The 24531-nt window shown below is 36.9% G+C and overlaps 1 protein-coding gene across 1 annotated transcript in view; it reads left to right on the forward strand.

The window, feature by feature from the left end:
- Positions 1-4717: 4717 nt before the first annotated feature.
- Positions 4718-24531, forward strand: part of SRP72 (signal recognition particle 72) — a 28788-nt gene continuing 8974 nt past the window's right edge. The window contains exons 1-14 of the mRNA XM_063108372.1: positions 4718-4835; positions 6820-6940; positions 9566-9689; positions 11021-11164; positions 11292-11403; positions 12978-13009; positions 14423-14547; positions 14641-14698; positions 17381-17512; positions 18542-18670; positions 20160-20232; positions 21920-21984; positions 23523-23618; positions 24423-24526. Coding sequence (XP_062964442.1) covers positions 4727-4835; positions 6820-6940; positions 9566-9689; positions 11021-11164; positions 11292-11403; positions 12978-13009; positions 14423-14547; positions 14641-14698; positions 17381-17512; positions 18542-18670; positions 20160-20232; positions 21920-21984; positions 23523-23618; positions 24423-24526 — 1424 coding nt within the window. The 5' untranslated portion in view covers positions 4718-4726. The remainder of the gene's footprint in view (positions 4836-6819; positions 6941-9565; positions 9690-11020; positions 11165-11291; positions 11404-12977; positions 13010-14422; positions 14548-14640; positions 14699-17380; positions 17513-18541; positions 18671-20159; positions 20233-21919; positions 21985-23522; positions 23619-24422; positions 24527-24531) is intronic.

Raw genomic sequence — 24531 nt, forward strand, 5'->3', positions numbered from 1 at the left:
AGAGCACAGCAGTGATGTAAAAGAGCAAGCCATGCAAAGATTAGAGAAATAGCTTTCCAGACTAAGGAACGGGAAGTAAAACTGAGTTTAGCCTCTTGAGGACCTGGAAATATGATTATTGCTGGAGCTGTGTGGGCAAGGGTGAGAGTGGAAGATGATAATGTGAACAAAGGTTAGATCACTGAGGGCCTGTAGGCCACGATGAAGTGTGAAAAACTATTGCAAAATTTGAGCAGAGGCATGACTTAGCATGTTTAAAAGTTTTCTCTGGCTATTGTATGGACAAGAGGAGAAGCAAAGAGATAGGTTAAAAGGCTGTTGTAGTCCAGGTGAGGGATGATGTGGCCTTCAAGTCAACATTTTTTGTGCCTCAATGTCATCATTTGTAAAATGGGACTGATACCACCTGCTTCATACAGTGGTTATGAGAGTTAAATGAGTCAGTCAGTACATGTTAAGCATATCCTGGCACATGAACATGTTATGTAATATCTGTTTATCAGACTGGACAGAGGATGATATGAGTGGAATTAATTCACCATGAAAATTACCTTGGATTCAATATTTGCATTAGTTGATTTAAGTTTTTAAAATATGAAAAAAGGGCAGAGTCAGCATAATGTGATTTTTTTTTTTTTTTTTTAAAGATGACCGGTAAGGGGATCTTAACCCTTGACTTGGTGTAGTCAGCACACGCTCTCCCAAGTGAGCTAACCGGCTATCCCTATGTAGGGATCCGAACCTGTGGCGTTGGTGTTATCAGCACCACACACTGCCAAGTGAGCCATGGGCTGGCCCTGCATAATATGATTTAAATAAACCACAATGTACCATGGAGCATACAGTCTCTGCCTGCCATTTTCAGCCCAGGTCCTTAGAAAATCATTAAAAATGCTTACTTTTAATCGTGTTTTTGTATTCAACTTCTCACAATCCCAAATACTTGGGTGTTAATCTCACATTGTGGTACAGTGAAAATAGCAGTGGAATGAAAATCAAAATATTTCCTTGAGCACCTCACTCTTGAGCTTCAGTTCTCATTTGTAAAGTGGGGCTAAATAATTTCTTCTTCGTGCCTCATAGAGTTGACAAAATGACAAGATAACAAGATACTGTACATGGAAGCATCCCAGAAATCATAAATAGTTAAATCCAGTAATGTAAAAATAAATTTTTGATTACCTATGTGATGGCTAACTAGGTCAACTTGTCTGGGCTAAGGGATGCCCATATAACTTGTAAAACATTATTTCTGGGTGTATTTGTGAGGGTGTTTCTGGAAGAGATTAGCATTTGTATCAGACTGAGTAAAGATTGTCCTCACTAATGTGGGTGGGTATCACCCAATCCATTGAGGGTCTGAATAGAAGAAAAAAGAAATTTAAAAAAAAAAAAAAAAGGCTGAATTTGCTCTGTACTTGAGCTGGGACCTCCATCCTCTGCCCTTAGACATCAGTGCTCCTGTCTCCTGTCTCATGTATTTGAATTGGGACTTTCACCATTATCTCCCCTGGTTCTCAGGCCTCAGGTTTAGACTGGAACTACACCACTGGATTTCCTGAGCCTCCAGCTTGTAGAAAGAAGTTAGATCATGGGACTTCTCAGCCTCCATAATCACTGAGCCAATACGTCATAATAAATATATAGTCATGCACTGCATGATATTTCAATCAACAGACCACGTACATGATGGTGGTAAGACCCAATAGGCTATATATAGCCTAGGTGTGTAGTGCCAAGGACACGCTAGTATGTTTGCACAATGACAAAACGGCTGAACAATACATTTCTCAGAACGTATCCTTGTTAAGTGACACATGACTGTATATCCTGTGGGTTCTGTTTCTCTAGAGAACCCTGACTCATAAAACGGACTATATATGTACAAGATACTGGGAATTCATGATAAGCAAGATTCAACTGCCTTCAGTAAGTTTTGGAGTGTTTCAGGGGCACACAATTTAAAAACACTGTATTAAGAATTCATATGGAATAAGGATAGGATATTGTCTAATCTCTAAAGAAAAAGTGTACACTGTGAATGAATGTGACACCAGATATATGCTTTAAAAGATCACTCTTTTTTCCCATCATGTGAGGACACAGAAGGTGCCATCTATGAATTGTAGAGCGGGTCCTCCCCAGACACTGAATCTATTGGCGACTTGGTCTTGGAATTCCCAGCCTCCAAATGTGAGAAATAAGTTTATGTTGTTTATGGAAAAAAAAAAGAAAAAGATCACTCTAGTCCGGAAGACTCCTGTTTCAAAAATGGCAGATTAAATTCATATATATATATCCTGTTTGCTACAAACTTCATTAAAATGACAGAAGAAATAGAAGCATAGGAATCCATAGCACAGGAGTTTTGAGGAATTTCTAGAAGCTACAAAGTATATGGGATCAGACTGATACAGAAACTATATAAAGTCAATGTTCTAAAAAGTTAGAAAAGCACTACTAAGGCAGTGGTTCTTTGGTTTGCGAAGGGGTGGGAGGGTTATAAATACCTTTGGAGAATCTGATGGAATTTACAAAACCTTTTCTTGGAAAAATACACACAAAATTTTGGATATACCAAATGTCATCTGGAACTCCTACTCCTTGAAATCTAGGCATCATTGGCTTGAAATCTGTGACAATTTCACAGCCAGTGAAAGTCCAGGGCTCTTATGATTTTTACTAATTCACATGGATTGTACTATTCTGCACCTGAGTTCACACCACCTTTAGTGCTGTCTTTGCATTATACTACATTGAGCAGACATGAAATGTGGCAGGTACAATACAATATAACCAGGAGGTACACATAGTTTCTGCCCTCAAGAAACTCCAATTAGTCGAGAAACAGGAAACAAAAACTCATTCAGTTAAAAGGTTGAGTACCAGCTATGTATGTGCCAGGAAGTGTGCTGGATCCTTTAAATATGGTCCTAGCCTCACCGTCCATATAATGAGACAGGCCTTAACCGATGCTCACTGCTCAGAAGTAGAGATCTCTATGACAAAATATAACTGCAAAGTCAAAGGTTTCCTCATAGAAATAAATTTTAACCTAGAACCAGAAAAACACAGAAATATTGAAGGATGAAAAGGAGTTAGCTAGGTTGCTGGGGGGGTGGCGGGAGGAAGTGGCAGGAGTTGTGAAGGTCATGACAAGATGAGTCTACAGAATAGGCTGGTCAAAATGTCTCATCACTCCCATCAAGTGTACCCAATGGGTCTCCACTTCCATCGTATATTCCAATACATCTTGTATTTAAGGTCTTCCACAAACCCTAAACTCGTTATGTTCATGTGTTGCTTGGTGCTTACCATGTTCCAGGTGCATGAATTGTCGTTTATCCCTAGAACAAATATATTATCACTGTTTTACAGCAGGGAAAACCAAGACTTCGAGAAGCTAAGTAACTTGTTTACTGTCATGCAGAGCCAGTAACAACCTGGAAGGGTAACTTCCAGCTTTATTGCCGACTGCTCCTGAATTGGAGCCAAAAAGGCAGCCAAGGGGTTTTCACCAAATTTGCCTTGCAATTAGGTTTTCTCTTCTTATTTCCTCAACCTGGCTTCTCTGCCGAATGTCTCCCTACTTTCCCCGGAACCAACCCGAGGTATTCCTTGTTGTGAGGTCGTCGCTCAAGAAAGGAACCAAACACTCAATTGAAAAATATAGCAGGGTCCGGCGACTGCTTCCCCAGATATTCTGGTGAGAGAGCAGCCCCGAGACTAAGTTTGAGGGGTTTATAAAGGCAAAAAAATCACATAGTCACACAGCCAAAATTACATCCCCCCCTGGCATGACGGGGTGAGAGGGGTTTCACAAGGCCTAAAGCAAGCTGGTTACAGAAGCCAATATAAGCCAGTTAATCAGTCAGGAACAGCAAAAACTTCCCCATGGTAGTCCCCTTCCTACGTCGCCTATTTATATCTTGATATAGTTTTTGTTTCTATCGGCCAAAAACAGCATAGGTGGGAAATTTTAATTTTTTCATCTTTTATATCCAGGTACAGGGTGTCATGTTTGTCTAACGAGAACTTCTGCTAAGGATGCTGGGGGCACTCCAGGGGAACAGGAGAAGGGAGAACTTGACAAACTAAGGGCAGGAGGGGAGGAGGCGGTGGAACAGGAGAAGGAGAACTTTGATAAGCTAGGCACCTGTTGTGAAATGTTGGGAGCTAATGGCGTGAGTTAAGTCAATTTACCTTTTCACATCCTAAAAATCTTTCAAGAGCCCTTTCTCCAGTTCCTCAATGAAGTATTCTCAACCACCAACGACAAGGCGTGCTTCTCTCCCTTTCAAATGACTCCTTACAATTTCTAGTTGATGTTCTTTTATTTACTACCTCAGAAACGTTTTATTTATTTCCCATAGACGGTCGTCCAGTCCACCCTCGTAGGACCAGGACACTGTCTCGACCGCCAGAGCTGTCGCCGGAAACGCACACTGCTTTGAGCCGAAACTGTTTAGTGAACCCCTTCTCAACCCCCTCCCGGATTCCGGCGCCTCTTTCTTCCAGACGGGCTTCAGGAAAGGTGTATCGACTCTATCCACGCAAATTTCTTGCCACTAGAGTGTAAGACTACGGTCTCTGACGCTGTCTCAGGTACAAAGACGCCGCGACCCCGAGACGCCTAGCAACCACCAGCTTCCTCCCCCGCTTGGCCGCTTTGAAGATCCTCTTCCGGGGCAGAGGTCGCCCCTCTCCTTCCCTCGTCTTCTCCAAGATGGCGAGCGGCGGCAGTGGGGGGGTATCGGTGCCTGCGCTGTGGAGTGAAGTGAACCGTTATGGCCAGAACGGCGACTTCACGCGCGCTCTCAAGACCGTCAACAAGAGTAAGTGTCGGGGCGGGCGCCAGGGCGGGCCCGAGCGGGCGGGACGATGCGGCCTGTTTCCGGCGCGCGCGACCAACTCCGGGTAGACGCGGGGAGGAGGAGACCACCCGCTCCCATGGACTGTGGGCCGAACGCCGGGTGGGCGCGGGTCGCAGTCCCTCCGCTCCACCACGCCAGCTGGCTGTAAGCAGTCCAGGGGTCCCGGATTGCCTACAGCCACGTGTACTTCCCTCTACACCCCGTGGGAAGTGAGGGAGGGATTTAAAGAGACCGTAGTTCCCGGAGTCTTTCAAACTGGTTTCTTTCTTGACTCCGTCTGTGCTGCCTTATTTCGCAAATATTCCAAATTGCCTCCTTTTTTTTATTCCTCTTGAGCGCAGTGAACAAGACGGTATTGCTGAAGGAGCTTGCTCTCTCGGGCCGCGGCGGGGGTAGGAACCTGCCTGGGACACGTAATGTAGAAGCTGGTCCCGACAAGGTGGAAGCTGTACGGATTCGACGGGGAGAGGGGAAGGGCTGGATCTGGATGTCGGGCCTGTCATTCCCACAGAATCTCCCAAAAGTCATTAAGCCGGGAAATGTGTGTGTGAAAGGACAAACATTTTAAATAATGTCGGAAGAAAAGTTTGGCCTTTTTTTTTTTTTTTTTTTTTTTTTTTTTGCCAATTTGATCATTGTGTGAGGTTCACTCAACTCATTCTTTTATCCTTTACTACATAACTGTAATACGGCCGTGCTTTTTTAACGCTCTGGGTCATGCTCAGTTATTGTCTGTTGAAAATGCAGACTGTATATGTTAGATTTGGAATGTTAATTACCAAGACAAGGTTTAGCTGTTCAGAGCAGTAGTAACATACAAGGCTATATAAATAATTTGCGACAACCTATTGCCGGGTTAATGTGAAAAGTGGTGATTGTGCCCACAGTGCACTTTTGGTGATTTCAGACATTGAAGAAAATAGTTACTAATTAGAATTATTTGATTCTTGAACTTGTTTGAATTAACTTTAGCCTTTGGCTAGGCTTCCAACCAATACTATACATTTAATAGTAGCCTAGTAAGTATTTTGTAGGAATTCTTTAATAAGCAAAGGCTGTCAATTTGTTCACCAATGTGTTTTCGTAATTGGTAGAAATTCTTTAAAATTTCTTAGACTGAGAATTGGACACCTGTAGTTGCCCAGGAGCCAGGCAACTATAATCCTGGTCATTTTGACACTGAGCAGCTGTTAGCTTTGGAACTTGGCCACCTGAGTCTTTCATTGTACTACTTTTTGGTTATCTTAGGTGAAAGGGAAATTTTGAATGATTTTTAGAAATATTACCAGCAAGATAAATGGTTTTTGTATTATGCTTTATGGTTTATAAAATTGAATATTATTATTTCATGTTCTTGATAACCTTGTAAAATAGGTTACACTTTTGTATTCACTTTGTAGATAATAAAACTAAGATTTGGATGTTAAGTGATTTGCCCAAGACCTCAAGGCAATTAATGGCAAGCTTGCACTAAGCCTAAGTCATTTGCTTCTAAATTCTACATAAATTTTTTTCTTTCCCTGTGAAGTAATGAAATATGTGGGATGTAGCATGCAACCCAAGATGAAAAAGCTGTAGAAACAGCTTCTTCCTTCCTTCCTTCCTTCCTTCCTTCCTTCCTTCCTCCCTTCCTTCCTCCCTCCCTCCCTCCCTCCCTCCCTCCCTCCCTCCCCCCCCCTCCCTCCCTCCCTCCCTCCTTTCTCTGCACTTTTTTGGTACATGCACCTTGGGAATCTTTATCTCATGGAAAAATCAAATCCATAACTCTCCTTATAACTTCTTAAGTTAAAAGTGAAGATCAGTCATTTTCTTACTGTTTTGGCTAATAATTTCTACTGCAATAAAATTGCAAATGTAGCTTCCTGAGGCAGGGAGTGGGAAAATTTAGAAAAAAATGTGAAAAGGGAATGGATTTAAAAATGACTTTCCTAAAATTGTTGTCCAGTACTGCAGATCAACAAGGATGATGTAACCGCCCTGCACTGTAAAGTGGTATGCCTTATACAGAATGGAAGTTTCAAGGAAGCCTTGAATGTCATCAATACTCACGCCAAAGTGTTAGCCAAGTAAGTGATTCAGTTAGTTGTTTATGCAATTATTAAAAAAACGTTTACCATAGCTATAACTTCTTCCATGGTTTCTTCCGCACTATTCACTGATTTTTGTGCTTTCTTTTTTTTTTTTCTTCTTTTATTCTTTTGCTTGCCAGTAGTGTTCCTGAAACTGGAAGGAGCAACAATAACTTTTGCTCTTTTCTGCCTTAGAGAGCCTTTTTTTTTTTTCACTCCTGTCTTCCCTTTGAACTAAGAAGAGGTAAACCGTAGAGGGATGTATGGCATAAATATTACAAGAATCCTTGGAAGATATAGGCAAGAGGACTCAGCAGAAGTTTGATTAAAAAACAAAAAACCCTATTCTTCCTACTTTCCCGAGGGAAATGAGGGCAGGGAAGGGTAGCTTCTCAGGTTGCCAAAGCCCCTGCTGTATTGGACCTGTCAGCTGCTCCTCTGCACAGTCAGAAATGCTGCTGGCTGCACAGGGAGGGAGGAGCAGGGGAGAAGAACAGATGGACAGGTTCCTCCTGCATTCCAGTTCTCTGTTCACGGAAACTGAGGCCTCTGGCCTGGCAGAAAGCCCCAGGGTGAGGGGAATGGGCAGTTGTGGCTGATGGCTTAAAGTTCGAACTTTCTCTGAAGCTCCTTCCCTCTTGCTCTTGTTCCTGCGTCCCTAAGCAAGCCTGCCCCCTCAGCCTTCCAAGAGTTGCACCCAGTGACCCCTTCCCTTGAAGTGACTCCTGATGAAGCACAACTTCCCACAGGGCTCCTAGCCCTCAGGGGTGGCCATATTTGGGCAGTTCCCAGTCCTGTGGTCTTGGCGATCTGGGGAGCAGATTTTGGGTTTGGAACTTCCTAAGGAATGGGTCCTAGGCTTGGATCTTTCCCTACGGGGCCCTCTTACCCCTTCCTCTATCCTCCTTCCCTCCCACATTGCTGGAAATATTTCAATGAAATGGAAAAGAAGAAAAAAGAAAACACGGGCTGGCTGGTTAGCTCAGTTGGTTGGAGTGCAGTGTGATAACCCCAAGATCAGGAGTTCAGATCCCAGTATTGGCCAGCTGTATAAAGAGAAGGAAAAAAAAACAACAACAACAAAAAAACCACAGAGAGCAGAATATGTAGGGTAGGGATATATAAGTATATAGAATATAAGCATAAGTTGATAGAGGTCTGAAGGTGTGGCAGTCTTAGCCTGACTTTTGTGTTTAACTCCACTAAGAGAAGTATTTGGGTGAGTGTGATTTTGGGCCAAGATCTTTCAATGTCAGATTTCTTTAACAGTCTTTAGAATACATGGGTACTTTAAAAAGTTCATGGAAAGATAGAATTAAAAGATAATACAACTATTTCCATGAACCTCTAGAAGTATCCTTATATATACCAGGTTTTTAAAATTGTTAGTCTTTTTCATTTATTTATTTTTCATTTATCATTCCACAAAATGTGAACTTATATTCTGAATTGTTACTTTGATTTGATTTTTCTTTACAGTTATCCCAAATCCCAAAAGAAATGTGTATCAAAATTAAGTTTGCAGCATATTGATTCTTTAATTGTATACTGGTTTATAAGGTGTAGAACAGTATATAGTATACTTCCTTTTGTAAGAGAAGGAAGATATGAGAATTTGTATGTGTATTTACCTGTATTCGCAAAAACAAACACTAGAAAGAGAAATAATAAAAATAGTCACTTGTAGAGAATGAGGAGGAATAGGTTAGGTTTGGATAGCAGTGAGAATAAAACCTCTTAGCATATATCTTTTTGTCTTTATATTTGAGCCATATAAACTCATTACAGATTGAAAACTAATTTTAAAACTTTATTCAGAATAGAAGGTAAATAAAGGGGATACTGCTTTCTATTATTAAGCATGTTTATGCTAAAATTCAGTATTTTGAATTTTGGTCATTTTGTGAGGTGGGGAAATTCTTAAAAATTTTTCATTAGATAAGTGAGTAAAGGATATTGCCATTTGCTTTGATAAATATTTTTCCTCATGGATTATGATAGAAACTTCAAAGTGAGTTTCAGATATCACATTAACATAGATGATTTTTTAAAAATTTAATTTAATTTCATTTTACTTCTAACAGATGAATTTTTAAGTCTGTGTATGTAAGTAGTGCTTTTATAGTTGTGTGTTTACCAGTTGTTTGATTGCTAGTATTTTGTTCTTTTAAGATTTTTAGTTATTTTTTCTTTGCTAATCATTTACAACTTAAAGAATAATTTAAAGGCAGCATTATATGGCTTATTATTTTATCAATGGACTTAAGAAACTTCTAAAATAATCCACTTAAAACAGTGTTCAGGTTGTCTTTCTTTGTATCTAGCCAGTTGTTATTTAGCTGATTCATGATTTCCTTCTTAAATGTTTGTTTCAACAGGGCAACAATTCTAATAAGAATATCCGTGAAAACAAGAGAGGCTAGGGAATCGGATATGATATTTTTTGCCACTTACAAGCTATCTGATTTTTGGACAAGTCATTAACCTTTGTCAGTTTCCTCATCTGTTGTAATGGAGATTAAATAAATTAATACATATCAAGTGCTTAGAGAAGTATCTGGCATATAGTGGGTGCTCTGTAGTGTTAAATTATAATCAGATATTGATTTTTTCCTTCTTCAGTAACTCTCTCTCCTTCGAGAAGGCATATTGTGAGTACAGGCTGAACAGAATTGAGAACGCCTTGAAGACAATAGAAAGTGCCAACCAGCAGACAGACAAACTAAAGGAGCTTTATGGACAAGTGGTAATTACTGCTTTAAAATACCTGTTGACAGTCATCCTGAGTGAGCATGACTCTGCCTCTAGCCAGGAGCAGGGATGAGGAAACTCAGCCCATCCTGATGCTCCACAAAACTGGCCACCAAACCAGTTCTTGAGGTTTGAACGTATTCCCTCTTCTTGATCTTCATACAGTTGCATATATAGTGTTCTATGAACAAATAACTTCCTCAAGGTAATTAGAAAATTAAAGAAAATGGAAGAACTATTCTATGAAATTTGGACTTTTTAGTTGGACAGATGAAAGCCAGTTACTTTATATACTCACACAGATTTGGAATAGTGTTTCTTTCTTTTAACTGGTATTTTATTCTAAGTTTAACATAAAGAAAATCATGCTACATAAGAATTTGAATGACTTCAGCTAGTCTATGAAATTGTGAAAATATTTTATTCTAAAAGGATTTTGAGACATAAAATTAAGCCTGATGTAAAATAGGGCTGTTGATGAGAGGACAGAAGTGTGTATGTTAAGCTAGCAAACCCCTCTTAAGGATTTTTAAAATGTCAATTTAGGGCAGATAACGTTATATGAATGTATTGTCCCCATGAGGTAGTATAGGTTAACAGTACAAACGGGTTGAAAAGATTTGGGCAAATTCATGGATAGTGAGTCTTATAAAAGAACTTTTAATGTAAACTGGATAAATTTAGGGTAAATTCTAGCACTTTGAATTGTTGAAGGGCACCAATCTCTGTCATACATAGTGGTCTAGTTGACCCAGAGTGGCAGTTGTTATTGTCCTTTGAGAACAAATTGAATGAAATAAGCAGGGATTGTATTGTGTGTACTTGAGACTACCTGTACGATAGCTGGTTTCCAAGAAATAGAAAATGAAGATTATGTATAGTGAACTTCTAGGAAACATAAGTCTTTTTGTTAACATTTAATTTTGTTTCTCTTTCCTGGGGTTTACTAATCATTTTGTGCTGTGGAAAATTTTTTTTATTGTAATTCGGGTTTAGTTTACAGGGTTGATTTCTATAGAAAGGTTTCCTTTCCTAACCCAGTTAGGCATTTAATTAACTTCAAGAAGGAAGGTCAAGAAAATGACTTTTTAAAACTGAGTCATGCCTATAAATCTGCAGTATAGTAAAGATTCATTGCAGGTACCTTTTTGAAAGTATTACTAGCACACAGAACTAATTAGAAATTATAAAAAATAAGCAGTTTATTGCCCAGGTTATGCTGAATTAGGTTTCCTACTTAGTGGTTCCAAAAAGGGTTTGTGTGGCATTAGAGACATAACATTGCATTTGTCTTCTCTGATTTTTTATTTGCTTTTTGTCTTTCAGTTATACCGTTTGGAACGCTATGATGAATGCTTAGCTGTGTATAGAGATCTTGTCCGAAACTCCCAAGATGATTATGATGAGGAGAGGAAAACAAACCTTTCAGCGGTTATTGCAGCTCAAAGCAATTGGGAAAAAGTGGTCCCAGTGAGTATTCTTCTACAACCCTGAAATAATATTTGTGTCTAATGCTTTGTTTCTTTTTTTGTGGCTGGCCAGTACAGGGATCCAAACTCGTGTCTGGTATTTGACTGGTATTTTGCTCCATTGACAGGAGAACTTGGGCCTCCAGGAAGGCACACATGAACTGTGCTACAACGCTGCATGTGCATTGATAGGACAAGGTCAGCTGAACCAGGCAATGAAAATCCTACAAAAAGCAGAAGGTTGGAAGTTTGTTAAATTATCTTTAAATATAATGTCCATAGAACTTTACAGAATATCTCCAAAAATTGCATTTGACTTTTGTGAAATTATTAAGTAGAAGTTATTGATGCAGTGGAAATTTCTCAGAGTTCATCTAGCGTTTCTCTTTTTGACTATATCTCATCTGTATTTCTGTCTAATCCCTAAGCCAGCCCTCTTGTCCATTTTCAACCATACCAGACCTTAAAGTTTGAATTTTGAGGAGTGGGTTTTTGAACAAGTTACTGCGAATGTTAAATCTAAATTAAGTGAGATAATGTCAAGTATTTACAATAGTATGTGGCAAATAATATAAGCATTCAGTAAATACTAGTTATTGTTGTTAAACAGGTACTCAAATAAGTAGTAATATGGTGTGCCTTTGTGTGGGTGCATACACACATACACTACATTTATATATTGATAGCAGCATTCAAGTACATTTTAACTCTATATAGTATGTTAGTATATATAACACATGCTTTGAAGCTTATAATTAAGAAAAAAAATAGTTTATTAGAGAACTTATATCTGGTCTCAGCTCCTGAAATACTGAGACTTTTCTACATGCATTTTCCCTGGAACCTATAAAATTGATATAGTAGGGACTACAGTGAACAGTGGGGAGGAAAGAAAGGTAAAACAGGGTCTCTTTTACTGTTAAATGTTGAAGGTTAAAATAAGAGCAAGGGTTAGGGCATTATAAGAAGAAAAATATGTTTAAGAATTACAGTTACTTGATCATACCCAGTATTGACAGTGGTATGGGAGAAGGGCATTTTCATATGTTGAAGGTTTGAGTGTAAAAGTAGTACAGGCTCTACAGTGGACAGTTTAGTGATGTGTGGCAAATTAAAAAATTTGCATACCCTTTCATCCGAGAATTCTATGTCTAGAAATTTAAAGAAATAATTAGATAAATTAATATATGTATCTATGAACGTTAATAGAAGGGATTTTCATAGGAACAAAAATTTAGAAATAGCATGAGTTCTGTGCAGTTGGCTGTTTTACTTTAATCACAAAGTAGATTACAATGTAGTCATTAAAGTCAATATCATAAAAATAATGTAGATATATATTTATTGTAACAAAGATGTTCACAGTATATTAAATGGGGGAAGGAAGGTTTCAAAATAGTATGTAGAATATCCCACTTTATTTTAAAATGCAGCTGTGCATTTACATAAAAAAATAACTGAAATGCTAGCAGTGTTTATCTCTGGGTGGTAGGAATATTGTCTCTATTTTTAAACTTGTCCATAATTGATTTGTGCAGTCAACGTTTATTACATTTATATATATTTTAAATGCCCTTTAAAGATTTTGTAAGCATAGAGACTGTAAATGAGAGAAAAGTACCAAAGTGCTAGAATAATCAGGGACTGATAATAGTTATGAAGTATATTTGATGCTAAGGTAAATTTTAAATTTGCCTGTTATTAAGATTATCTTAAAATCTTCTTCCTAGGAATTTAGTTCTTGCTTTTTGGAATGAGGAAAAGAATGGGGGTTACCCAGCAACACTAATTTTAAAACAATTTTTCTTTTATAGATCTTTGCCGCCATTCATTGTCAGAAGACTCTGTAAGTATTCCACTGTTGTTAAACCCAAATTTTACACTTCTGACACATATAAATTAGTGGGAGGCCTTATAGTAGTACTTATTGAATTTTTTTAGTAGATGGTGATTCATTAAATAGTAATCACACTAGAACCCGCTCGATCAGTTATTTGATGATGTCTGTTAGGATGAGAAATCATTATATAAAAATTTTTACATACCTTAAGCATTTTATTTTAAATTCATATAAATTCATTCTCCTATTTTAGGATGTAGGGCTAATGTCTTTTATTACGGGTCTGTTCATAGGAATTCTATGCATATTTTTTACATAATTCAACATTCCTGATATCTCCTTTTGTTGTTTTTTTTTCTAAATGCGACATTATCTTAAAGATGGTTGGGAAGCAGTTCTGTTACAGAGTTCTTATAAATGTTAACTTTTTTTTTTTTTTAACCAATCTCACTTTTTTTGGCTCATACCTAATTAGACAGTAATTTTCCGTAGGAACTTTCCTATATCAAATCTTGCTGAGCATTCAACATGGTTTATGTTGAAATAAGTCTCTTTTCACATTCATGTTATGTTCTTACAATAATATTTAAGTTTTATCATTTCTTTATCAAACACAACTGTCATAACGGGTCATAAAACACATCTGGCTAGTGGTCAACATACACTAACCAGGAAAGAGCAGGACTGCTGGGTTGGTAGAAGAAAGTAGCCTCCTAGCCTTGAGCATTCATTGTACATGAAAATCAGTCGACCTTTCCAGAAGGAATGGAGAATATAGATTTATCTGGAGCATCTGTTAAGAGAGCTACTACTTAACAGATTAGTTCAATTACAGAATTACTTTAATTACATAGTTAGTTCCAGCTTTTGAATTTCTTTGTACAGTGTTAGAACTTTGTAGTCTTTGGATTAGAGTTATGGTAAAATTGAGAGAGAAGCATTTTAAAAATGTGTTCTTATGAGAAAATATATTTCCAGAATTTAGGGGTATCACTGTAAAAAGTTAAGGGTTTTTTGTTTTTTGGTTTTTGGTTTTGGCAGCTGGCCAATAGGGAGATCTGAACCTTTGATCTTGGTGTTCTCAGCACCATGATCTCCCAAGTGAGCTAACCAGCCAGCCCTGCCCGCTGGGTTTTAACATTATTTTTTTCATCCTTGGGGTTTTGAGGATAATAATGATCAGTAAATGGTATTCCTGAGTTTGTTACCATGTTTTTCTGGGATCTTTTTGCCATTTTCACTTAAACTTCTCTCTTTTGGTGGCAGTTCCGAAATTTCAAAGAACTGACTCTAAGGAATTATTTCTGAAGTTATATGTCTTCTTTAGGATTGTATGTCTTTTGATTGTTTGGATCACTTGGTAAATATGTGGATCAATTTGGCAAATTTACAGGAAAAAAAAATGTTTCTTCTGCTTAGGATGGGACTGAGGAAGACCCACAGGCAGAATTGGCCATCATTCATGGTCAGATGGCCTATATTCTGCAGCTTCAGGGTTGTACAGAGGAGGCTTTGCAACTTTACAATCAGATAATTAAACTAAAGTAAGTGAGTTATTAAAATAAGGTGTCTTTCACAGGGGATGAAGTTTCTTTTTAAAGGTTTGTTCGGTTTTGACTGTTGCTTGTTGTTCACAGGCCGACAGATGTGGGATTATTAGCTGTAATTGCAAATAACATCATTACCATTAACAAGGTATGGACTATTCAGGCTTTCCTACACATATATTTTACACTGAAAGCTGATTACCCTAGCTTTGATCTAGAAAAAGTGTTCTTTTTTCCATGACAGAAAAAGTCCAGTTGTAGCAAAATCAGAAAGGAGGGTATAATATAGCTCTCATAATGATGACTCTGCAAAGTATATTCAAGTAATAAAACTTTTCTGTAGTTGCAGACCCTGGACTTTAAAATCTTCCCCTTCTCCCAGTTTAGATAATATAGAGAATCTCTATTAGAGATATAAATTGTTTGGACTTTTAATCTTTAAGTGTGTGCACATTTCTTCATCTAAGTTTGAATGTGCAAGTTTTCTTTATATAAATTTTTTCTCTTGAGTTTTCTTTTTGGGGGTGAGGTGGGGTATGGGCATTTGCTCTCTCTCCTTCACTCCCCATCCCCTGCAAAATATTACAAGTATGTATATAGACAGTCCTAACTTTGAGTACTGTAGTAGTCAAATTAACCACCATTTGGAACATTGTTTTAATGGAAAAATATCTCAAGTTCAGATTTGAAATCCAAGTCAATAGAAAATAAGAAAATTACCTAACATTTGACCTAACATTTGATTTTTCTTTCATGTAACTTCTCAAGTGCCATCTTATTTCATCCTCACAATACATTTTAGGTAATAGCCCTTGTCTTCAATTTATAGGGAGTATAATCTGAGGTTGAAAGGAGTTAAGTAATTTATGTGAAGTTATAGCCAGTAAGAAGTAGAACATGGATTCAGATTTGTCTCTGACTCCGAAGCTTGCCCCTTTTCCTCCTTTGTGGTACCTCTCTCCTCCTATAGCTGAAATATAGAGGGTCCCCAGATGTGAAATAATGGCCATTAACGGGGGTTAGTAATTGTGGGATGTTGCAGGCCATTGGCATGGTTTAGGTTTCCAAACATTGGTGCTGGCATTTGAGTGTTGCAACAATATGTACCTGCCTATGTTTACGAATTTTGAAATGCTTGTCAGATCAAATTCTTTTTATCTGACATATATAATTAGGGGGAAGACAGTGTGTGAAATACTAAATATCTCAATCTGAATGTAATTTATATACAGAACTTTCTTCAGTCAATAGGTATTTATTTCTGACTTTTATTCAAAATAGTATTGGATGCAATAGATAATGCAAAAGAAATAGGAAAATGGTCTTAATTATTACTGCATAGTTTAAAATCTCATTCTGATGTTGAAGAAAATAGTGTGTATTTAAATTTCTTGTCTGTATACTTTATAACTGCAGCATTTGGTGAAAGGAAAGATCTCTGGGTTGGCAAATTTGAGCTGACCCTTGGAGAAGGGATATGGTATGAAGGTTAAGCAACAGCATAAGTAAATGTACGTATGAAGAAATATCTATGATTTGTGGGGGAAGTGAACATAGAAGAGGATACATACATGCTGGATAGTTAAAAAAAAAAAACAGAACATTAGACTGAAGGACAACAGGATGTGAGAGGCCTTGAAAATCAAGTTTTTGAATAATAAAGTGCCATGACAAAGTTTAAGAAAAGTCTGACACTGGTACGCATAATGAATTGAAGTATTAAAATAGTGACACAGGAGAACCAACTAGAAAATACAGTTTCTTGGGGATTAATTTATATGACAGGCAGTCTCTTGGCTGTACATTCAGATAGTTTCAATTTGATTTGGAGCTTCACACTCAGAAAAAGAATTTATTTTAGATTTCTTCTTTGCTTTATTTTAGCCTTTAAACTGGTAGAAGACCTGGTTTAAAAAGCACAGTACTTGCAAGGAAATATATCATTTTACAAAGCACTTATTTGCAAATAAATATATTGTTTTACCAAGGTAGAATATTGTGTGCATAGTAGACACTCAGATGTTCAGTTTGTCTTCCTCAGGATATAATGTAACTTAGTTGTCTTTCTTTCCTGAGAGATATGTGACTTTCTATAATTCTTAATAGGACTTTCTTTAGGCAGATAACAGTGTTTGCCCCACATAGAAATTTCAAGAAAGGGAACTTTTCTGCTTCTACCTAGTTGAGAAGAATAGCCTTAGGAAAGGAAAAACGGTAGATGTTACATGAGTGTTTTCTCCTAAAAATGGGTTCAGAAGTGGTATAAATGTATTTCTGAAGTGTGTTTCATGATTTGCTTGCATAAGTGACTGTTTCAAAGAGGAATGAGTTACTGTCCTCATTTATCATATTCTAAAAGCCACAGCTTGTAGAAATTGCAAGGTTAGATATATCTGTAGTCCTAATACACTGTAAGATTTGTGCTATTATCCTATTTTTTTTGCCTTCAAAAAGCTCAAAACAAGCAGTTAATAGTGGAAAGATAAAACAAAAATCTTATTCTGCTTCCCTTCAAAGCAGCTCTCTTCTTAAGCCTTTTTATATTTATTAGTAGGAAGCCTCCTTTTGGAAGGTTCTAAAAGGAATGGGACACACACACGTGCGCGCGTGCACACGCACGCAGATTTGAATTGCAGAGATTTGGTTTACTTCTGTGAACCAAGAGCTAAGACAGATTTATATGCATTTTATTAGCTTAGGTACCCTAACCATGTAGATATACCAAAGCTCTCTTGTTGTATATATACAAAATAAGTAAATGAAAGAGAAACGTGTTCAAAGAGTTTAAGTCAGAGATTCTGTTAATGGTGGGCAATCTTTTCTTTGTCAGGACCAAAATGTCTTTGACTCCAAGAAGAAGGTGAAATTAACCAATGCAGAAGGAGTAGAATTTAAGCTTTCCAAGAAACAGCTGCAAGCTATAGAATTTAATAAAGCTTTACTTGCTATGTACACAAACCAGGTAGGTAATAGACCTCTGGTTCCCTGATTAAATCTTTTGTAATTTGGCATATGAAGCATAATAGGCGTATTAGTTCAATCTTTATATTTTTTGTTTATATTTTTCCTTCTTCAGAATGTCATGTATCTCATATTTTGTTTAGTGAACAAGTAATTTGCCCAATTCTTTGTAAGGGTCTGGAGTTGATGGCTTTTAAGAGGAAGAAAACAGAAGTCATACCTTTAAATGAGATGACTTTCTCATAACCTTTTTTTTTTTTTTTTTTTCCAAAAGATGACCAGTAAGGGGATCTTAACCCCTGACTTGGTGTTGTCAGCACCACGCTCTCCCACGTGAGCTAACCACCCATCCCTATATAGGGATCTGAACCCGTGGCCTTGGTGTTATCAATACCACCCTCTCCTAAGTGAGCCACGGGCCGGCCCCTCATTACCTTATTTCTAATCTCTGAATTAAAATAGGATCATCAAAGATGCCAGTCATGATTATAGATTTAAGATCCATCTTTTATTTTAGTTTTACATAGTCACATCAAGTTATAAATGTTAAGGAGGTCAATTCTAACTCTGATGTGCATTCTGATTAAATTCTGGTTTTATATTCTTCTAGAGCAGATTTTACCGGGAGACTTAGAGGCAGTAATTTTATTATTTAGAACTGAGTCAAGTTATTCTTAATACTTTAGCAAGAAATACTTATGTGTTTTATTTTTTTGAGGCAAATACTTATACTTGATGTGTTTTTTTGGTTTTTTAACAAAATTCTGGAATTTAGGTATCCAAATAAATGTTTAGAACTTGTCCTTTACTAAAGGCTTTTAGAACTCGTAGCTTAAATTCAGTAAAGAGAAATCTTTTTCTTCTAGAAAAAAATTGAGAATTGATACTGTAAACTGATTCTCACACACTAGACAATTCTTCACTTACTGTTTTGTTTCCACTGACTTCTCCGACCTCTTTTCTTTTTGGTCATTTAGTGTTTAATTTCATTAACCAGTTTATTTTTGTGTTGGGGGGGAAATTCTCCTAGGCAGAGCAATGTCGCAAAATATCTGCCGGTTTACAGTCCCAAAGTCCTGAGCATCTGCTGCCTGTGTTAATCCAAGCTGCCCAGCTCTGTCGTGAAAAGCAGCACACAAAAGCAATAGAGCTGCTTCAGGTAAAGGAATTACTTGAATTTTTAATGATTTATCAGGCAGTTGCAGCCTTGTTTCATTTTCATTATGCTGTAGTAACCTAAAAGCTTATAAATTTGACGAGAAAACTAATAGGTAATGTACCACTAGACAAATTCCAGTGTCACTGTAGTTAATTCTTGGGTTACAGCTTTGTTTTATATAAATTTGCATAATGTAAATATTTGTCCTAAACCCTGAAGAATGCTTTTTCATTTGGAGATCCATATTTTAACATGAGTTTTAGGGGTTTGTTTTAGGCTTACAATACCAGAATATGCTTAACCTCTTTTTAAATAATATATTCTGGGCCGGCCCGTGGCTCACTCGGGAGAGTGCGGTGCTGATAACACCAAGGCCCCGGGTTCGGATCCCATATACGGATGGCCGGTTCGCTCACTGGCTGAGCTTGGTGCTGACAACACCAAGTTAAGGGTTAAGATCCCCTTACCGGTCATCTTTAACAAAAAAAAAAAAATAAATAAAAAATAAATAAATAAATAATATATTCTCCAGAGACTCCCACTCCAAAACCTCTAACAATTATGGAGATACCAACTTGGTTTTTATCAACCCAAACCAGCTGTTATATTACATGTTTGAATTTCTTGAGTGTAGATTGTGTTGGGAAGTTGGGCAGGGTAAAATTAAGACCATCCTGAGAGGCAAAGTTGCGTAGCAGGGGCCCTTAGTAAGGGAGCACCATTTGAATGCCTTTCTTTAAAAAACCAAATTTATGTAGTAATCTTTATTTCTCTGGTAGTGACTTCCAGGAAACGACATTATTGCACTTACTTTCAGAGCATACCTTTATTTATTTATTCATTATTCAGTAAATATTTATTTTAAAAATTACTATGTAGCAGAAATTTTCCTAGGCACTGGAGATAAAGCAGTAAACAAAATAGACAAAGACCCTTCCCTCATGGAATTTACATTCTAGTGGTGAAAGCAGAAATTAAGAAACTAGTGTATAATGAAATGGCAGATAGTGACAAGGGCTAAAAGGAAATACAAACCAGAGTAATGGAACAGAGAATACAAGAGCAACTTGGTGAATGGTGAAATTATTACTGAGATGGGGAAGACGGGTATTGAGTGGGATTGCAGTGAGATTGAGCTGTGTTTTGGATATGTTGGATTTGCGATGCCTGTTGCCAGCCAAGTGGAATTGTCCAGGAAGCAGATGTTCTTTCAAGTCTAGGTTTCACAGGAGGGATGGTGGCTGGATGAGTTTCCCTTGAGGAGAGCGTATGGTAGAGAAGTCATCTGCGGACTGAGCAGAGCATACCTTTAAAGCAAAGTGGGTGTTGAATAAAATTTTTCCAAAATTAAGATTTTGACCTGAAACCAGAAGTTTAATATTTTAAAACAGGATTTAAAATTGTATGTAGCTGAGATAAGTAATTATAGTGTGTACAGTTAGTTGCGTAAATAAATGATTTCTTTTTCCCCAACTAAAAAACTTTTTAGGAATTTTCAGATCAGCATCCAGAAAACGCAGCCGAAATTAAGCTGACCATGGCACAGTTGAAAATTTCCCAAGGTATTAATGATATTTTTCATCAATGATTAAAATATTTTAATGGAAACACATGGTTGGAATAATTCTGAAGTTGCGAACTATGTGGTTTTAAATTTTTTTCATAATGGTAAGGCATAAATATTGTTGTTTCAAACATGAAGCTAGATTGTGTGATCTCCAGCAGATTGAATAGTGAAGTAGTTGGCCCTTTCTTGTGTTATTTCTAGATTGTTAGATGATTCTCAGTCTATGCTTTGAAAGTCAGCAAAAACAAAGGATTTTTCTGTTCCAAAAGACCATACCACTAAAATCCTCAGTATGTCATGTGTAGAAAATCTTATGTCTGTCACTTGGTAATATTTGCATGAAATAAGAAAGAGATTAATTTGCATTGTACTTTTCAGAATTTTTTAGCCCTTTATCCTTCCTCATTTTTTTTTTGCATCTGGCCAGTACAGAGAACCGAACTCTTGACCTTGGTGTTACAAGGCCGTGCTCTAACCAACTGAGCTAATTAGCCAGCTCCCCTTCATTTATACTTTGCCACCTGTATTTTTGGAAGGGGGTTGGGGTGGAGGTAATAGAATTTAATGAGAACTGATGTGTTTGAATCTTACAGAAAACTGCCAGTATATTTGTCTATGATTTTGAACCAACTTTGAGTGATTATCGAGAACTGTGTTACCCAGTATGGTAGGCACATGCTACTATTTTAATTTTATATCATAAAAGTAAATGAAATTTAAAATTCAGTTTCTCAGTTGTGCTTGCCACCTTTCAGAAGCTTAGTAGCCACATGCAGCTAGTGGCTACTGTATTGGACAGTGCAGGTACAGGACATTTCCATCATCATAGAAAGTTTTGTTGGACGGCTCTGGTGTAGAGAATGCATTCTCAGTGGGGTCAATAATCGTTCAAAAAAAACCTTAGATATTACAATGGCTGAAGTGAAAATTTCATGGGTTGGAGGGAAGGGGAGTTGGCAATTAGGGAAAAAACATCTAAAAAGGCACTTATTAGGACAATACTGAAAACGTGGTTGAGAAACACTGCTGATCCCCCTGTTTCCCCATTCTCACATTTCTTTACCTTACTCCCATGTCTCTTTTTCCTTCTCACCCCTGTCTTCTTTTCCTTGCCCTCCCCTTGATCTTCTTTGCTCACCTATTGCTTATTTTTGTAAGGATTATTTATCATGCTGAAATTACTGAGAGTCTGTCATGGTTTTTTTGTTTTGTTTTGTTTTTAAAGACTAGAAGGTTTGAGTTACTGAGGTTTGTAATGGAAAATCAGAATTTTAACACCATAGAAAATTTTTCATTGCATCATGTCTATAGTAACATATTTCAAAGCTTTTAGGGAAGGACCCCCACCTTCAAGTTATAGTCTGAAAAAGGAAAAAATAGAGCTAACCAGACTGGGAGTTGGAGACTTCTTTTCTGGTAGTGTCTCTGCCATTATCTTTCTTTGTGAGTTTAAGCAAGGTATATATTTTTTTAGAACTCAATTTCCTCATCTGTAAAATGAATAGAGTACACTATCCCCAAGACCTCAATGCTTGTGAATTTAGAGATGTATAAAATCAGTTTTATGACTCATGGTTGCTTTCCTAAGGAAAGGTAGTGGTTCCAGGAAGTAAAATTTTTTGTATTTTTCTCATAATATGCTTTCTTCAATATGATGCTAATTTTGTTTTTAATCTCTTAAGGTAATATTTCCAAAGCATGTCTAATATTGAGAAGCATAGAGGAGTTAAAGCATAAGCCAGGCATGGTGAGTTTATAATTATAACATTACAAGACTGAAAAGTAGTGGAATTGATAGTCCATTTGTGCTTCTGGTGTTTCTTTGTTTTTTGGGGTTTTTTTTTTTATGGCTGGCTGGTATGGGGGTCCGAACCCTTGACCTTGGTGTTATAACATCGTGCTCTAACCACTGAGTTCATTGGCCAGCCCTTTTTGTATTCACTTTAATTTCTACTTATTTCATTATATATTCATAAGGTGGGAGTAGTAGTTAAAGTAGTAACAGTTACTTATCTGGTATAAGTTTAATTTTATTCTGTGCTCTGCTTTGCATTGGTTTATTATTCAGTCAAATGTGCCAGGCACTGTTTAGGCCTTATATTATCATTATATTGTATTAACATCAGAGAAACTCAGACCTCTGTAAGAAATTTCTTAGCCTAAACTGTTTTATCATGTCATCATTGTGATTTCTCTGAGTTAAAACAATTTAGTAATAGTAGCCAACAAGTTTAGTTTTTAGTTCTCCGAATATTGAAATATCACAGGTTTAGATCACTAATACATCTGCAAAAGCATCTATTTCATAGCAGAGTCTAATGCTGTCATGGTAGTATGTGCATCTGTTGAACAAAAACTGCTTTATTCATGTTTGTATCCTCTAACAGCTTATTTGCAGTTGGCACTTGGTGAATGTGTAATAATGTTATGGTAGTGCTTTCTCTTTTTAGATTTATATTTCAAGGATTGTGCTACAATTACTTTATATTAGAATCAAATACAATATATGGCTGAAAATAAAATGTTTCTAATATTTAATATCTGGCCTTTTGTTACCTTTCAAGGAATTTACCCATTTCATCTAGGTTGAATTTATTTTCATAAAAGTTGTTCATAATATTCTCTTATTATCCTTTTAATATCTATACAAACTCTGTTATTCCTGATATTGGTTATTTTTGTCTTCTTGGGTTTTTTTCTTCTCAGTCAGGCCAAAAGTTGATCAGTTTTATTTATTTTTCTTAAAAGTGCAGCTTTTTGTTTCTGTGTCCTTTCTATTCTCATCTCTTGTTGCTCCTCTTTTTCCCCCTCCCCCTCCATTTCAGTCATGTGGGCCTCCTTGCTGTCCCTCGGCCACTTTAGGCAAGGCTTTCACTGGCTTTATGCAGCTCAGGCCACATGTGACTCATCATAGGAGTGCAGCCTCAGTAGTGTATACCTCATTATCATATGCTTGAATCTCCAGCAATGTCTTATTGCATAAATTTTTCTAAGTGCTTATTCTCAACTTCTGTACTTACCAAACCATTTGTGAACTGGCACTGCTTTAGAGCAAAAGTGTATTTTATAGATAATTGCCTTCATGTTTGGAAAACACCATTGTTCGTGATATTTCTAGGAATAAAGTTATTATACTCTAAAGTAATTTTTTATGATAAATTAGGTATTAGCAGAGAGCCTAGCAACCTTTATTTGCTATTTCTTCAATATTTTTTATTTTCAAAAAGTGTATTCTGGGAGCAAAGGGGGAATTGTATTCATTGATTTATACCTTTGGCTGGGTAGGTGTCTGCATTAGTGACCATGTATAGCCATGAGGAAGATATTGATGGTGCCATTGAAGTCTTCACACAAGCTATCCAGTGGTATCAAAACCATCAGGTAAATAAATGGAGTAAAATGTCATTAGCACATGTTTTTCCTTAAAAATTAAAAGCTGCAGTAGCAGAACTCAAAATTTAGGAAAACAAATATTCCAAGTTACTGTTTTAAAAATGGAATGTTTTTAGACTATCAAATCCATTTTTAAGTATATTAGATCCAAATAAAGTTATTAGAAATAAAGAATAGCTGCAAAATGAAAAAAAAAGTAGCTTGTTTATGTTTTTTGAAGCTCCTTCCTTTGTGTTTGTGTGTGAGATCTGAAGAAATAAGAATGGTAATAGTACTTGATTGCATATAAGAGAGTGCATCTTACTACCACAGGTGGTAGTAATTAGTGGAACTGTAGTACGTGGAATCATTGTTTATCATTTCTCCATCTAATAGGAACATCTTCATTTTTTCCAGTATGGATCTCTGCATAGGCATTTTCCAGTTTATACACACACAGGTGTCATTTATCCTGTTCGCACTATTAGCAGTGAAGGGGTATCAGTGTTCTGGGAAGTATTGGGTTAAATTAACTATGGTGGCATATCTTTAAGAATTGATTATAGGGGAATGTTTCCAGTTGTAGACAACCTTAAATAGAGCTGGGTTATGTTCAAAATTCATTGATTACTTGTACTAATTTGTCTGCCCACCTCCATATATATGTGTGAGTGATTTTGTTGTTTCAGGCATTCAGTAAAGCTTAAAATGAGGAATTTATTGGATAGGTTCATTTTAAAGATCTAATGAATATAACTTCATTGACTTGCTAGATATTTAGCTTAATTTTTTTTCTTTTGATTGAATTTGTAGCCCAAATCTCCTGCTCATTTGTCCTTGATAAGAGAAGCTGCAAACTTCAAACTCAAATATGGGCGGAAGAAGGAGGCAATTAGTGACCTAGAACAGCTATGGAAGTAAG

This window comes from Cynocephalus volans, chromosome 9 (assembly GCF_027409185.1).
Source record: "Cynocephalus volans isolate mCynVol1 chromosome 9, mCynVol1.pri, whole genome shotgun sequence".
NCBI classification, from domain to species: Eukaryota; Metazoa; Chordata; class Mammalia; order Dermoptera; family Cynocephalidae; genus Cynocephalus; species Cynocephalus volans.